The sequence below is a fragment of the Pipistrellus kuhlii genome, unplaced genomic scaffold, assembly GCF_014108245.1.
Source record: "Pipistrellus kuhlii isolate mPipKuh1 unplaced genomic scaffold, mPipKuh1.p scaffold_m20_p_3, whole genome shotgun sequence".
Taxonomy (NCBI): Eukaryota; Metazoa; Chordata; class Mammalia; order Chiroptera; family Vespertilionidae; genus Pipistrellus; species Pipistrellus kuhlii.
In genome coordinates, this window is record NW_023425529.1 from 84,594,516 (window position 1) to 84,612,488 (window position 17,973).

Here is a 17,973-nt window from a genome sequence, read left to right on the forward strand (position 1 = left end):
TAAGGTATTTTCCAGGTTGCTGCAAATGATGAGAATTCCTTCTTCTTTATGGCAGCATAGTATTCCATTGTGTAGATGTACCATAGTTTTTGGATCCAATCATCTGCTGACGGGCACCTAGGCTGTTTCCAAATTCTGGCTATTGTAGATTGTGCTGCTATGAACATAGGGGTGCATATATCCTTTCTGATTGGTGTTTCTAGTTTCTTGGGATATATTCCTAGGAGTGGGATTACTGGGTCAAATGGGAGTTCCATTTTCAGTTTTTTGAGGAAACTCCACACTGTTCTCCACAGTGGTTGCACCAGTCTGCATTCCCACCAGCAGTGCACGAGGGTTCCTTTTTCTCCGCAACCTCGCCAACACTTGTCGTTTGTCGATTTGTTAATGTTGGCCATTCTGACAGGTGTGAGATGGTGTAAGGTATTTTTGGAAGAAGCTACAAAAGTTTGACTTTTAGCTTTAAAAAACTTTTAAGTGAATAGAGCCGACAAAATTCGTAAGCATACATAGTTGAAGTCTTAAACCCCACCCCCTCCAACATATGCACTAATCTCTTCTCCTTTGATAAGATACCAACCACTCCACTATCCAGATAGAACTGGGAAGTCACAACCATTGGTTATTGGCAACACTGAAAGAATTAAGCAAAGGCATCAATCCCAAAAGAGAGTGAAGAAATCCATATTATAGATTAATATCAAATATTTAGAAATTAGACAAGATAAAAATTGAAAACAAACAGATGTTACAATCATTTTTATTCTATAGATACAGAAATTATCCTATAGATACAGAAATTTTCAGCAAAGTAGCCCTAAGACTTATATGTTTTTATACAAATACATATGGAAAGAAATGACCTAAAACTGTCAGTGAGTTAAGTTAGTAATGGTGCCTCAAACACAAACCGCTGGACCTATCTCTCCAGGACTGCTTCTTGAGATTGACTAGGTAGTCATTAAAATTCCATTTAGGGGGTTGGGGACTCTGTGGCAGAGCCAGGATGGCTGTGGTTTCGCTGCTGTTGTTCGGGGGCTTGTGGAGCGCCGTAGGAGCGTCCAGTCCGGCTGTGGTCACCTGCGGGTCTGTGGTAAAGCTACTCAATACGCGCCACAACATGCGACTGCACTCACACGACGTGCACTACGGGTCAGGTAGTGGGCAGCAGTCAGTGACAGGTGTAACTTCTGTGGATGACAGCAACAGTTACTGGAGGATACGCGGGAAGACCTCCACAGTTTGTGAGAGGGGAACACCCATCAGATGTGGCCAGCCCATTCGGCTGACACATGTCAACACTGGCCGAAACCTCCATAGTCACCACTTCACCTCACCTCTTTCTAGAAACCAGGAAGTGAGTGCTTTTGGTGAAGAAGGTGAAGGTGATTATCTGGATGACTGGACAGTGCTCTGTAACGGGCCCTACTGGGTGAGGGATGATGAGGTGCGGTTCAAGCATTCTTCCACCGAGGTCCTGCTGTCTGTCACTGGAGAACAATATGGCCGGCCCATCAGTGGGCAAAAAGAGGTGCATGGCATGGCTCAGTCAAGCCCGAACAACTACTGGAAAGCCATGGAAGGCATCTTCATGAAACCCAGTGAGTTGTTGAAGGCAGAAGCCCACCATGTGGAGCTATGAGTCTGGAGGCTGTGAGCCGCTGTCACCACACAGTGTTCATAGACATCTGCTGCTGCTTCGCCCGGGGACGCCTGCCACAGGTCTCCCGGCATTGGCCATGTCACCACGAGATGAAGATGGTCGGCAGAAAACAGTGACTGTGTTTGGAGGCTTCAGCCTTTTACAGTTGAAATGGTTGTTCTCTCAGACTTGGATCTGTTCTTTTTTGAGTACAAGACTTGTTGGTGAAGGAGCAGGTGTTTGTAATTCCTACTGATAAAACAGAAACCAAGGGAGCCATCCTTCCCAGCTGGGAAATTTTTACTCTTCAAAAACTTGGCATTGTGGATTATTAATATGTGTGACTTTTCCCCTGCTTGCTTTCTCCAATGATAAAAAAAGAATTTCATTGTTTAAAAAAATAATAATAATAATAATAAAAAAATTCCATTTAGCTCCGAATTTCTATTATTGTCTTATTTTAAGTACAATGTGGTATGGAATTTTTCATATGACCACTTTGCTATTTTATGGAGAAAGACCCCAACATTTGTTATCTGCTCATCAACCAAAGTTTCCCTCCCAGCTGCCAATGCTTCACACCAAAGCAGTAACCTCTCTGTGTGGTATAGAGGTGTCCTTAACCTATGAACAGCTTAGGAACTTTATGTCCCCACTAGGTTTGGTCACAGCCTCACTGCCAAAAGCTACAGGACAGGCACAACATAGCAGGAATAATCCTACTCTTTGGTACAGCACTATTGTCAATCTTAGAAAATGGGCTTAAGGACAGATACCACATCAACCAAGAACCAAGGTCCCCCTTACCCTTGGCTGGACTGAGCCCCAGTCCAAGTTCCCATATACATCATGACTACCCAGAATCAAGAGTTACATAGTAAGGGTTCTATGTACACTCCTGTGCTGCCCCATGGCCAATATGGGGCTGGAATGGGAGATTCCTTAACACAGTGGTTGGCAAACTCATTAGTCAACAGAACCAAATATCAACAGTACAACGATTGAAATTTCTTTTGAGAACCAAATTTTTTAAACTTAAACTTCTTCTAACGCCACTTCTTCAAAATAAACTCACCCAGGCTGTGGTATTTTGTGGAAGAGCCGCACTCAAAGGGCCAAAGAGCTGCAGTTTGCTGACCATGGCCTTAATAGGACTTGGCCATAGTTATTCAGATCAAAGTTCCCTTGTTCATTAGCATAAATAATTGTGTATGCAGAGCTATAACTTTCTTCCTGAATAGATTAAAGACAAGCCTTATTAATTTACAGGTCAAAATTATATTATTTTCCAGAAAAAATATTACACAGACACCTAACATAACATACATTTTCTAACACACACTGATGTTCAACTGCACCCCGTTTCAGAATACTGCCTACTCATGTATGGGCAAGGCAGGCTCCACTTAGGTCTTTTTTTTTTCTTCTTAAATATATTTTTATTGATTTCAGAAGGGAGAGGGTGAGAGAGAATCATTGATTGAATGCCTCCTGCAACCCCCCCCCCTCCTACTTCCCCCCCTACACACACACACACACAAAGGGGATTGAGTCATAACCTGGGCATGTGCCCTGACAGGGAATCGAACCATGACTTTCTGGTTCATAGGTGGATGCTCAGCTATTGAGCCACACCAGCTAGGCAGGCTCCACTTATGTCTTACTGAAACCTCAGTCAGCAGCCAGGCGCCTTACCACAAAAGGGGAAGGCCCAATCACAGAGCACACAGGAAATGGGGCAGGGTTACAAGGATATGCTGTGTGAAGACCATGCAGTGTGCACTTGAAACCAGAGGATGAATGTGCGCCTCTCTTTGTATCTTCAAAGCTATTTCTTTCAACCCGGGGTTATGTGAGCATGAACACAGAAAATAATTTGTTCTCACTGACTTCAGTGCACCCTCCCATCATTTTTTCACACCTTCTCTGTGCCCCAACCACCCTAAAAATGACTCCAGAAATGACACTTTTCCTGGGCACTGACTAGAACTTTTAGATAAATTCAAAAGCAAATATAAAGTCATCCTTTAAAAGACAGGTGCCGCCATAATTATCGGGCCATGGCTTTTCCTGGGAGCACAGGTGGCTCTGTCGCCCTCAAGGTCTAGAATGCAGTTCACCTTTCCTGTATCCATTTGTCTTTGGGTCCTTAGGACTGAGCATGTTTCAAACACAACAAAAACAAAATGGGTATTAGATGAGTTTCACTTTTCTTTGTTTTAATAAAAGGCAATTGTTAAGGTGTGATCTTTGCAAAAATGAGATATAACTGACATATAACTTTAGTTTCAGGAAGACATCTTCTTTAAAACTGCCAAACAAGTATACTTTTTGCAGCTAGGTGGAATAATTTTGTGGTTTGTGATGGGAAAGCACAGCACCTCAACGACAGTGAATGGAAACCAATCTGGGCTTTCGAGCCATTCTGATCTGGTTGGGACGCCAGCTCACTACTGTGACTTAAATCTTGCTTAGCAGAGAGAGGAAATTTACTGCACATTTTTAAGTCTTGGATTGCTGTCTGTAAGACAAGTAAGATGTACAGAAAACGGGCACTTGGTGGTTGTCAGTTGTTTAGATCTCTTACTCTCCTTCCTCTGAGTTTTAAAATCCAATTTCTGGAATGTAGTATTAGACACATGATATTTTGAAGACTCTAGTGGTTTAGAAAGATAAGAACAAATACAAGTTTTAGGACTGAGAATGTTTTAACTGTTAGGAGATAATAATGTCAAGAGTTTGCTGGAAAATGCTCAATGCTTTATTTGTAATACTTGTTTCTATACATGGAACCCTTCCTACTAATTTCTAAGTTCCCGGCTATGGGATCCACACTCGTCTCAACAGCGCAGTCAGAAGGGAGTGATTTTAATGTGCACAGTGTTAGCAGTTAGGAAAACATTTTTACCAAAGTACTTGCCTAAAGACAAGCTAACTGAATTATCTTGTTTTACAAATAAATACGGCCAATGACGCCACTGCTTCTTGGTATTAGAATATAAAGGGAGATGGGAAAGGGAGAAGAGAAACTATCCGGTCCGAACCTGACAATCTAAGAGTTACCGTATGTCACCAATACTTCAACCAGCTTTCCCAAGAACTCTGTTACTATCACTCTCAGCAGGGTGTAAGTTCTTATTTCCTATTTTCTCTGATTCATTATTGAAAGAAAATGTTTGAAAGTCAAATGCAGAGCCTTGGCTGGTGTTTAGAGTATCACACCAAAGGGCTGCAGGATCAATCCCCGGCCACCGTTGGGACACATGTAGGAGACAACCAATTGATGTCTCTTTCTCTGCTTCTTTCTCTTTCTCACTCCCTTTATCTATCTTTCTACCTCCCTCCCTTCTTTCCACTCTCCCTGGAAAAAATATCCTCAGGTGAAGATGAACAAAAAAGGAAAGAAAATCAAATGTAGAAAGAGATAATCCAAGCATAAGAGATCAAACAAGAAGGTTTTATGTTGTGTTTAAAATAATTTCAAAAACATTTTGGGTCAAGAGAATCAACAGAAAAGATTCAGTTGAAAATTTCCCACTATAATAACCTCAGTGTATACATTTTAAATCTGTTTAATCTATATTGGGATAATAACAAAATAATAACAGAATATTGTTCTATGTACACTCCTGGTGCCCTATGGCTTTTAACTCATTAGATTAAGTGACTCATCTGTGATTAAATGGTTAGTGCGGTTAAATAAATAACAGTACTCTGGCTGTAAACATGGCTCACTGCTCACCACTGCCCTGATCCCTGTGAGATTAATGCTTCCCTTTAGTTCTTTGTAGTAATGGCAGCTAATATTTACTGCATGCTTACTGTGTACAAGATCATTCTCACTTATCTGTGGGTGTATAACATAATATCTCCTAGGACAAAAGAGAACATTGAGACTCAGGTTAAGTAACTTACCCAAGGTCACAGAGCTAGTCAGGAGAAGACTGGCATTCAATTGTGTTTTTTTGACCCAAAGGTCTGCTAATAACAGAATTAACTTTCTTAACAATAACTGGAATAGAACAATGCCAGAATCATTGTATGAGTCCCCTTCCTTTTCTAACTCATTAGGTCTAGCAATCAAGTATTCTTAACATATTATTCTATTGATCATACTAAGGAAAAAACAGAACTATGTTCTGAACTATTTTTAACTGAACTATCTATAAATTTGTTGTTTCCAACAAACTAGAAGTAGGATCAACAACAAAAAATACTAAGGCAAATGAGAAAAACCCAGGGGTGGGAGGTTAGGGGCAAATGGTTAACGGGAAACTTATGTGCATATATGCATAGCCCATGGACAAAGACAATAGAGTGGTGAAGGCCTGGGAGGGGCGGGTGCAGGCTGGAGAGGGTCAATGGGGGGAGAAAAAAAATCAGCCATCCTTTTCTTGGGGTTGTGCTACTGTCCAATGAACATATAGTGAGGACAGTACTGCTAAAACCTAAAAAAAACCCCACAAATCAAAGGGGACATCTGTAATACTTTCAACAATAAAGATAAACAAAAAAGGGGAGAAAAAAACCTTTCTTTGATTTGACTAAGTAAAAGCTAAACTTAAAGTGTTTTTAATAACTTTATTTTGTTGTAGGACTTTTCAAAAAAATGTACTCCAATAATTTATTATAATTCAATTTACTTAAATTTTAAAAATCAAAGTTGAAATGGCATAAATACTTGGGTTTAAATTTCCCCCACTTCCTAAGTGTTGAGATATTACATCATGAAGGAATAGAACTTTCTGATGTATATGTAACATTACTGCTTTTTTCAAATATATTTAGTAAAGGCTCAGCTGGTGTAGCTCAGTGGTTGAGCATGGACCCATGAACCAAGAGGTCATGGTTTGATTCCAGGTGAGACCAGAGCACATACCCGGGTTGTGGGCTTGATCCTCAGTAGAAGACATGCAGGAGATAGCTAATTCTCTCTCATCACAATTCTCTCTCTCCCCCTCTCCCTTTCTCTTTCTGAAATCAGTAAAAAGATATTAAAATTATTTAGTAAAATTAATCCACAAGCATGTTGAGCTTTCAAATATAGTAAAATAAATACAAAATAAATGTTTTTTAATATCCCAACTAAAAATATCATTTTTATTTAGTTCTATCTTTTATGGGAAATGTTTCGCTATAAAAGTCAGAAAACCAACATAGCTAAGCAAAATAGACACCTCTCTACTAAACCTAATGTCCCAACTTCCCCCATGACCGACTGCGCAGACACCCTCACACTGCATGCTGGCTCTGCCCTCCTGGTGAACTGCAACTGCTTTGGTCGGGATCAGCACTCCTGGCTGCTAACTCCAATGGTATTTTTCAAGCAGTAAGTATCTAACTTGACTGGTTACATCTGACATTATCAACCATTCCCTCTCTGAAGCCTGGCTTCCTCTGCCACCTGGGACACTACTCACTTGGCCTGGCCATGCCTTCTCTATCTATCTCTTTGTGGATTTCTTTTCCTTTAATGTCCCCCAAAATTGTTGATCCTCTTCTCATCTTTTACATACACCCAGGATGGTAACATTCCTTCCTAGAACTTTAAGAACAACCATCCCTTTGCTGATGCCTCTATACCTCTAGTCTGGGTCTCCCTCCTCAAGTTAGACCTTATGATTAAGGGTGTGGTGATGATACCTCCTTCTAGCTGTCCCACCTAGATTTTATTTAATTTTTAAAAATCAAAGTTGAAATGGCATAAACACTTAGGATTAAATTCCCCTTACCTTCTAAATGTCGGGATATTACATCATCACTCCAATTTAAATGCTTGGGATGGGCCGGGACCGGTTTGGCTCAATGGATAGAGCGTCGGCTTGGGGACTGAAAGGTCCCGGGTTCGATTCCGGTCAAGGACATGTATCTTGGTTGCGGGCATATCCCCAGTAGGGGGTGTGCAAGAGGCAGCTGATCGATGACTCTCTATCATCGATGTTTCTAGCTCTCTATCTCTCTGTACAAAATCAATAAAATATATATAAAAAATAAAAAAATAAAAAAATAAATGCTTGGGATGGGACTGAGTCCCCCTTTTGTGTTCTCCTCTCCTAGGCTTCCTAAAACTCAGGTATCTGGGCAGCAGCACCCAAAATATCTAGACAATCAGCTCGACCTCCAAGTTTTCATTTCCTCAGTACTACTGTCACATTCTTAGTTCAGGGCTCTCTCCTTGATGAAGCAACAGACTCCTCCTATCTCTTGGAAATCTCACTCCATTTAAAACCCTCTGTGGTTCCTGGTTACCTCCAAGATAAAGTCCCCTTAACGGGAGGCCCTAAAAGGGCAGCCTCCTTCTTCCCTCTCTCAGTGGGATCTCTAGCCCAGACTCACCTCTCAACCTTTCAACCCTTCCCCTCATCTTCATCCTGCTTCAGCCACCTGCAGCAGAGGCGCAAACAGACTATCTACAACTCCTAAATCAGAAAAAACAACACATGCACTGTGCCATAAATATCTTAAGTTAAAAAATATAACAGAGCAATTAATTCATGTTTGCTATCATACAGACCAGAGCTCTTCGTGTACGATCATGTAACTGGAATTCTGCCTTGTCTCTTGCGCAGGCCACACCCAGAATGTGTCAAGCATGAGTTCCAGTTCTAGCTTCTTTAAAATACAGTACTAATCACAAACAGTGTAAAGCATTCTGAGTACAGATTCTTTGATTTTTCAAAATTTTGTAGTTAATTCTCATCTAATTTGACAGAAAATACTTTTTTTTAGCAATTCACTTTTATTGAATCTTTCCAAGTGTTCAATTTAGTTTTCATAGACATGACTCTCTTTTTAGTCTTATATTTACATTTAATTTGTTTATATAGCTAATAAGCTTCATAGTTATAATAAATACAACTGCCATAATAAGGTTTGGGGTCATGCCTTCACCATTGACTCTGGATAGGATGTAACTCCATCGATGAGAGCAGCAGCCAGTGAGTAGCCTACTGAAGCAGGCACTCAGTGGCCGTGGCTTCAGTCTGCACATGGAGGATGTCTTTAATCTGATAAGCATGTGGATGGGCTAAGACAGTTTATGTTGGGCTATCCTACCTTCGGTTACTCAAATGTGCTCTCCTTTCTATGGTGTTTGCCCTTTGCATACGCTCTTCCCTTCAGCCTGGAATATACCCTCCCTACCAACAAATGGAATCTAACTCCTATTCATCCTTCAAGTCTCGATGTGAGGTCCAAGAAGTCTTGGGATCCCACAAATCAGATTTGCCTGCCCTCTGTACACACTTCACTCCTGCACTGTCATAAGGACTTTACATGTCTGTACACCAGACTGGAGATTCAAATGGGCACATGTATATATTATACAGCATCATATATATTTGTTACATGAATCAGCACAGATGAGGTATGGCCTAGACCAGTGATTGGCAAACTCATTAGTCAACAGAGCCAAATATCAACAGTACAACAATTGAAATTTCTTTTGAGAGCCAAAAACCGACTTCTGCGCGCGGGCCACGAAGTTTCAATTGCACTGTACGTGTGCACCTGTACGTGGTATTTTGTGGAAGAGCCACACTCAAGGGGCCAAAGAGGTGCATGTGGCTCATGAGCCACAGTTTGCTGACCACTGGACTAGACCAAAGGCACATTAAAGGAAGGTTTTAGAATCCTAGAAGCATTTCCTGAAATATCACTGTTTATGTCCTAATGTCCTATATCATCTCCCAGTGATAGGACTGACTTCATAATACAGTTGAATAAACTTGCTTTTAAAACCAATACTAGGTTCCTAAGTGGGGGAAAGTAAATAAACACATGCTTAGGAAATACTTTTCGTTTTTTAAAATATATTTTTATTGATTTCAGAGAGGAAAGGAAAGGGAGAGAGAGAAACATCAATGATAAGAGAGAATCATTGATCTGCTGCCTCCTGCACGCCCTACACTGGGGATTGAGCCCACAACCCAGGCATGTGCTCAACCACTGACTCACACCAGCTGTACAGAAAATATTTTCCATTTATGAAAAAGCTCATTTCAATAGATAATCAAATTGAAAGGGAAGTTGTAGATATGGAAAGAACGTCATTTCTGAGTGATATCGCCTAATTGCACTTTGAAATTACTGGGCTTTAAAGAATATCTTTGACACTTTTTCTCCCCCCACTTTAGACAAACCAACTTTAAATCTGTACCAGATTAAAGCAAGCAAGGTCTGTGGCCATTGTGGGGGTGCCTCTCTGGGGACAGCAGATGCTGTAGTTCAGTGTGCACAGCCACGTGGACAGAGGCCACCTCACTCCAGCTGGAGATTTCCCTGGGCTGGCCGCTAGGGACACAGATGGCAGCTGCACTTGCCTCGGTTTAAAAGGGCCCCTACTAGGATCCCTCAAGAGGTTGCCCCACCCTCAACATTTTTTCAGGTCACTGGTTCAGCAAGGAAACTCCCAGTGCTCCCATGGTTCATCTGGCCAATCACCTGGTAGGCAATCCTCCGAGGGGACGCTCCTAGGAGGAGAGGTCACAGATGGGGCTGACCAAGCTTTAAGACACTGGGCAGAAGCCAATGCCTACATGCAAATTGCAGATGTTTATCAAAATTATAGCCACACTATAATGGCCAAATGGGTCCATTCCAAAAGCTGATAACTGAGCAAACAAGGATATGCTCTAGCTTTCATCTCCTGGCCAGGATGGATACATGCAGCCATGGTAATTATGGGGAAGCCATGAGATTTTCAGTGGTGGACACTTACCAGCAACCTTTTCAGTTAAATGTTTCTCTAAATAGCAGTCCCCAATTTGTTCTTGTGGCAAAGAAAACTTGCAGTAGGTTGGATTTCTTATTACTAAGTAATTTATTTTGGAAATGTAAGGTATCTGAGCTCTATTATGTCTATTTCACTTTGTTGTCTACGTGGTAGACCCTGGTTAGCTCAGTGACCAATTTCAGTGCTTTATTCAAAGTAATGTCCATCACTAGCTACACATTTCCCCCACCTTTCAGGTAATTTGTGGATACAGTCCCAATATAACTTTTGAGGCAAACCATTCAGAGACCCAATTTTTCACTTCTTCCTACATTTTGAAGTGCTGCTCAGAAAGTGTGTGTGTCATTGATCAGAACAAGTGATAATCTGAAGGAGCAAGGTCTGGTGAATACAGCAGGTGGGTTAATGCTTCCCAGGCAAGATCTTTTACTGTGTCTTTAACTGGTTTTGAAGTATGTGATGGTGCATAATCATGAGGCAAAATTACTTTGCCTTGTCTTCTGGAACATTCTGGCTGTTTTACAAGCAAAGTATGGTTCAAATTGATTATCTGTTGTGGGTAGTGATCAGTATTAATGGTTTCACCTTGTTTTAGAAGATCATAATACACCACACCTTCCTGATCCCACCAAACACAGAGCATTGTCTTCTTTCCAAAGCGATTTGGCCTTGCAGTCAATGTTGATGGTTGACCTGGATCAACCCATGATTTTGTGCATTTGGGATTCTCAAAATAAATCTACTTTTCATCACCAGTCACAATTCAATGCAAAAAAGCTTTCTTTTGTGCTGTTGAAGCAACATTTTACTGATGACTTTTCGATTTTCTATTTGTCTTTTGTTCAGTTGATGTGGCACCCATTTTCCTTCCTTTAAAATCTTTCCCATTGCTTTGCTTGTAAATGATCAGAAATTGTTTGCTGAGCAACGTTTAATCTTTCTGCAAGTTGTTTTTGAGCTTGACACACATCTTCATCCAATAATTCTTGTAATTGTTGGTCTTCAAACTTTTTCGGTTGACCTGGATGTTCTCTATCTTTCACATTGAAATCATCACTTTTAAAGCATTTAAACCAACGTTCACAAGTATCTCGAGATGGAGCATGTTCACCATAAGCTTTCCAAAGTATGTAACTTTCAGCAGCGCTGTTCTTCAAAATAAAGTAATGAATTAAAACTTCCCGAAAATGCTCTTTTTATGGCATGAAATTCGACATTTTTAAACGTAAAAATATCTATGATGTTAACACCTTCAGCAAATTTGACATATGAAGTTTTGAAGCTTGCTATCAGTACAACAAAATAGCATACATATCAAATCGCATATATATCAACATATGTGTGACTCTATTGAAAAAACTGCACATCAACTGGTACACCTAATATTGTATACATTTTCTGATTTGGAGATTTTTCAGAGCACTTGACCAGGGAGGAGGAAACTTATTTTCATTATTTTTAAATGCCTTTACTATGAAACATTTCAAACAAAAATAGAAATAAAGAAATTATATAATGAACCTATAATTACCAATATTTTACCAACTTTTCCAACTATTTCCTATTTTTTGGAGCATTTTAAAGCATATTTCATGTATATCATTTCATACAAAAATATTTAGTATGCACCTATAACAAATAAGGACTTAAAATGTTACACTATCCCAACTAACAAAGTCAACAATTCCTTCACTGAGTACTGAGTTCATGTAAAAATTTCCCTACTTAGCCCTAGCCCAGTGGTCAGCAAACTCATTAGTCAACAGAGCCAAATATCAACAGTACAACAATTAAAATTTCTTTTGAGAGCCCATTTTTTTAAACTTAAACTTCTTCTAACACCACTTCTTCAAAATAGACTCACCCAGGCCTTGGTATTTTGTGGAAGAGCCACACTCAAAGGGCCAAAGAGTCGCATGTGGCTCTCGAGCCCCAGTTTGCAGACCACAGTCCTACAGTTTGGCTCAGTGAATACTCGCAGGGGTCCTCAAACTTTTTAAAGTGGGGGCCAGATCACGGTCCCTCAGAGAGCTGGAGGGCCGGACTATATGAACTACTAATTCCTACAGTAACACCTCGGCTGCGCTCACTGCCCAAAAAACCTGGCGGGCCGGATCAGACTCCTCTGCGGGCCGCATGTGGCCCGCGGGCCGTAGTTTGAAGACGCCTGGTCAATAGAGCATTGACCTACGAACTGAAGAATCCCAGGTTTGATTATGGTCAAGAGCACATACTTGGGTTGTGGGCTCGATGCTCAGTAGGGGCATGCAGTAGGCAGCCAATCAATGATTCTCTCTCATCACTGATGTTTCAATTTCTCTCTCCCTCTCCATTCCTCTCTGAAATCAATAAAAAAATATTTTTTAAAATTTCCCCACTTGTCTCAGATGATCTTTTTACAGCTGATTTGTTATCAAAATCCAAATAAGGTTTGGATTTACCAAACATAATTTAGATTAAACGACATTTGTCCATTTGGGTGGCATCTACTAGAGGTTTTGCATTCACCACATAGACTAGGGGTGTCGAACTCAACCAGAGAAGGGGCCAAAATCTAAAATCCAGCCTAAATCGTGGGCCGAATGGTTTACTGAACAGTCATAAACTGTCATTGTGATGGAAACGCAGCGGAGTGCAGTGATGACAGCGCGGTGCGGGCCACATTGCAAGGCCTGGCGGGATGGATTTGGCCCGCGGGCCTTGTGTTTGACACATGTGACATAGACCAATAAAGCACCACCACTCATTCTGGCATATCAATGGAATGTAAACCTGGACCCACTCTAAGGCAGCCGATGGGCCAGCTCCTGGCATTTAGAAAGGAAGGAGGGTAGAGCCCGGAGACAGAAAAGCTGGAGCTGGTCTATTGTGTACTCACCCTCCCCTGGCTTTACCTCCCCAGTGATGGAAGTGGCAGCAATTTTTATAAACAATGTACTGCTCCTCTCTTTAGTCGAGGGAAGCCAGTGAGAGGTAATTCTGTTGCAATGAGGTCGAGGACCTCCATGAGGTGGAGCATCTGTCACAGGAAAAGTGGACATAGTTTCAGAACTGGGCATGGTCTGACCCATGTGACCTTGGCTGTGCTTAACTTATCACTGGGAATGTAGAAACAAAACTGATAAGTAACTTCACTAAGGTATTACTTGATTCTTGTAGTAGGACATCTCTAAATCTGGTGAGGAGAAGTATGACACAAACTACCATGGTAGAGAATCAAGGGCCCTCACACAGCTCCCAGCTCTAAGTCAGCTCCCAGACTATGTCTCCTTGGGGTAAATATCACACTATTCCAACTTTCTTCTAGCCCTCCCCAAAGGAACTTTCCACCCTTTACCTGGTAACTGTTCCCCAGAAGAAGGAAATCCCACTAGTGAAATCTAAGCAATGCTCTTCCTGATGCTTTCTGACGGGAAGGAGAGATAGCCCCACAAGGGATTTAGCTTGTATGGATTCATGGGTAGAAGCAAATGGCTTAGAGGAATTTGGAAAGAACAAAATGGTAATGGACTGGCCTGGGGAAGATGTGTGACTAGATAAATCAAAATACACTCAACGCATGAGAAAATGTCCATCTATGCGAATGCCCAACTGTGTCATATGTGAATCCTATTGCAAAAGAGGCTGTTGAATAATTGTGTGGATGTTATGTCCTACTTTGTAAATGTCAATCCTTGTTCCCAGTCATTTTCATGCTCACTCAGTGGGTTTAAAAAAATGGCCATTGTGGCAGAAATGGATGCCAAGCCTGGGCTAACCACCATAGGGTACCCCTCAACCAAGTTAATGATATGGTTCCTTGAAAGAACCAGACATCTACTTGTGGAAAGTTGATTACAATAGACTCTTTTCATAACAGAGGAGTAGATGATTTGTCCTTACAGGAAACGGCACTTATTCTAGATTTGGATGTGTTTCCCTCGACTGTTAGACACCTACTGGAATCTTGCCAAGGCCTCATACACGATTACGGCATCTCATAGAACACTGCTTCTACCTGAGGACTCCCCAGTGAGAGGAGTGCCCACGGGTGTCACTAGCTTTCTCATTTGTGTCACCCAGAAGCATGGAATCATATCAAACTGAATAATGGTGTAACTGAACCTAAAGATCAATAAATATATATTTTTTAAAAAGGCATTGCAACAGAAGAGGAGAAGGAGTGGATATTATGCAGAGGCCCAGACTCAGAGGTGTCTGCAGTACCTGATGATGAGCCTTTGGGTTGTCTTCCTCGAGAGGAGGAGGAGTTTTTAATTATACAGGGAATAAGTGCATTGTGCTAGAATAATGCTCTTTTAAAAATGAACACTCTCACCGAAACCGGTTTGGCTCAGTGGTAGAGCATGGTCTGTGGACTGAAAGGTCCCAGGTTTGATTCCGGTCAAGGGCATGTACCTTGGTTGCGGGCACATCCCCAGTAGGGGGTGTGCAAGAGGCAGCTGGTCGATGTTTCTCTCTCATCGACCTTTCTAGCTCTCTATCTCTCTCCCTTCCTCTCTGTAAAAAGTCAATAAAATATATTTTTTTAAAAATGAACACTCTCTACCTTGCTGTATTTTTCTTTATAGTACTATCTGTTGTATCATACAGTTGCTGGTAAATTTATTACCCCCTCACTAGAATGTAAGTGATTTAAGGGGCTTTGTTATGTTCACTACTCTCAGGTGGCACATGGTACACAATCAATTGTTAATTAGGAATGAACAAATGGAGAATCAGTCCAGAATCTATTTCTATTTCTACCACCTGGATTTTCTTTGGGGGAATGACCTCCATTCCACTCCACTGCGTTCCACCTTAGTAGACAGGGACTCCATGTGCCTGCCTCTTACTATGAGAGGCAAAGGGTCCCTGGAGGCACCATCTTCTTCCAGCTCCAGTGCCACCAGGTGGTGGACGCATCACTAAGCTTTCAGAGTTGATCCTCTATTTGGGGCCTTTGACTCGTGACTGAGTGACCGGGGAACAGAAGAAGTAGTTGGCGTCCCTCATTCCCAAGGGTAGCACTATGGCCAGTATTCCTGTTACAAGCCTTCCTTGGCTCTTTCCTTGTGGTTCTTTGGTTCCCAGAAGCAACCCTGACTGTGTCACCCGTTTTCTCTATTGGCTCTCACTATTAATTATGGGAAACCTGACACTCTTCTGCTAAATTTTCTTTTTGCTAAGCTACCCATTTTTTCCCCCTCAACAAAAGAACACTAAAATCAAAACAAAAGAGAAAGTACAGAAATAAGCAGTCTGTATGTGTACAGGGTTGGAGGAGAAATCACTTACAGTCCTGACATCTTTCTTAGAGACGGGCAGATTTCACACAGCCCTCAGAAGGAACCAACCTTATAAAAAAAAACTATGGTACATCTACACAATGGAATACTATGCTGCCATAAAAAAGAAGGAATTCTTATCATTTGCAGCAACCTGGATGGAATTGAAGAACTTCATGCTGAGTGACATCAGCCAGTCAATGAAAGAGAAACACCACATGACCTCACTCATTTATGGATAATAAAGAACATTATAAACTGATGATCCAAAAGATAGATATAGAGACAGTAAAGCAACAAGCAGACTGTCAAATTACAGCAGAGAGGGTAGGGAGATCTGGGGGAGATAAGAGATCAACTGAAGGACTTGTATACATGCATATAAGTACAACCAATGGACACAAAACTCTGGGGAGGGAGGGCATGTTTGGGAGGAGTGGCAATGGTAAGATATGTACACAGATAATAATTTAATTAAAAAAAATATACACAATAAGGAAAAAAAAAAAAAAAAGAAGGAACCAACCTTGCCAACACCTTGATCTGACTTCCAGCCTCCAGAACTGAAACAGTACATTTCTATTGTTTGTGCTACTTTGCTATGGCAGCTCTGGCTAACTAACACATATTGTGTTTCCATTTTTCTATCCCTTGGTTTTCTTAATTATACTGTTTTGAAGCAGTGACCCACACATGACTCCAAATCCATAGTCCACTGTAATGACTGACACTGCAACTTTTTGATATCACAAATAATATTGTGAAGAACATCTTGTGCATGTAGCTTTTTTCTTCTTTTGGATAACTTTCTCAAAAGACATCACCAGAAGTCAATGACTTGACCAGAGAATGCTTCACAGCCTGTGGCTAAACTGCTCTGCAGAAGCATGACAATGAACTTACTGTGTTGCCAAGGGTAGATGGGAATGAGTTTTGAATCTTAAATGGAAAGAACGCTTAAAGGAAAGGAAGGAAATTCTAGGTGAACTAAAGCCAAGCGAGTGTGAGAGTCTGGAGGATGGTGGGAACACTGAACGAGGAGTGAGAGACACAGATGGAATGTCAGACTAGGGTGGTGGAGAAACCTGTAAACTCAGTTAAGGAACTAAGATGTTACTTCAATAATGATGGGGAAAGTTTGCAAGGAAATAACAAAAAGAGTTGATGTCCCAGCTGGTTTTGCTCAGTGGATAGAACGTAGGCCCTTGGACTAAAGGGCCGTGGGTTCAATTCCAGTCAAGGGCATATAACTTGGTTGTAGGCTTGATCCCCAGCTCTGGTAAGGACACATCAGGAAGCAACCAATAGTGTGTTTCTCTCACACTGATGTTTCTCTGTCTCAGTTTCTCCTCCTCCCTTCCATAAGTCAATGGTAAATATCCATGGGTGAGGATTAACAAAACAAAACAAAAGAATTGCATATGAACGGTATCTCTGACTAGAGTGATAAAAGCCCCGCCCAAGGAAGCCATAGGGGAGGGCAGTTGCTGAAGGTCAGGGTTAAGGAGGCTGAGAAGCAGGAGCTGCTGAGGACTAGACTAGTGACCAGGGATGAGGGGAATGATTCCCAGGTGTTTGGCCTGCTCCCTTGAAAGAATGGCAAAGGCATCAGTGATAGGAGGACATCTGAGCTTGAGATGATCATAGATTTCCTCAACATCCAGCTGCCATCTAATTTCCCTTTGCCTCTGCCTCCTGTTTGATGAAAGAGTCTCGCCTCAATTCCTCTAATATGTGTGGCGTGAGTTAGAAACCATGCCAACTTACTGCACAAGTCACTAATTCTCTGACCTCTTACATGCTAGCCCTCCCAGGACACCCTCTTCAACAATGTCTGTGTCCTTATTGCCCCGTCTAAAGCAAGAAAGAAAGAGAACAAGAATTCCACACCTCCTTGTTCTCTTTCCCTCCTCTCTCTGAAATTTACGTGTTCTCCAAGTAACACCCTTAGTTTCTTTCAAGTCTTTTGAAAATACATTACTTTAACTCTCCCTGCTTCTTACAGCTCCCACCGCCAGCATCGCCAGCATCGCGGTGAGCAGCAGTGCTGCAACCAGAGCCCAGGCCTAGGCTGCGACTCCTGCCGCCCAGCTCACCACTCGCATGCCTACCCCAACACATTCATTTTTTAAAATGAGACAGTAAACCTAGCAATTGAAGCTAATCATGAGTAGTTTGCTGCATTTTTAAAAATGCAGCATAGTTCAGTGGTTACAGCATGGGCCTTGCTATTGAAAACTCTGTGTGACTTGAGGTAAATCCCATTTCTGCCACTTCCTGAGTGAGTGACCCAGGGCAGCTCACCTATCGAAACCTAGGATTCTTTCTCT

General features: G+C 41.6%; 2 protein-coding genes and 1 non-coding gene across 6 annotated transcripts in view; 2 read left to right on the top strand and 1 right to left on the bottom strand.

Annotated features, from left to right (window-relative positions):
* Positions 1-17,973, bottom strand: part of SPATA13 (spermatogenesis associated 13) — a 95,347-nt gene that overhangs the window by 38,033 nt on the left and 39,341 nt on the right. The window lies entirely within an intron of this gene.
* Positions 972-2,035, top strand: LOC118730035 (stromal cell-derived factor 2-like). Its single transcript, XM_036457716.1, has one exon. The coding sequence runs from the start codon at positions 1,007-1,009 to the stop codon at positions 1,640-1,642; it is 636 nt and encodes a 211-aa protein (XP_036313609.1). The 5' UTR covers positions 972-1,006; the 3' UTR covers positions 1,643-2,035.
* LOC118731104 lies at positions 6,025-6,139 on the top strand. Its single transcript, XR_004991797.1, has one exon. It is a non-coding gene; the product is annotated as a U4atac minor spliceosomal RNA (small nuclear RNA).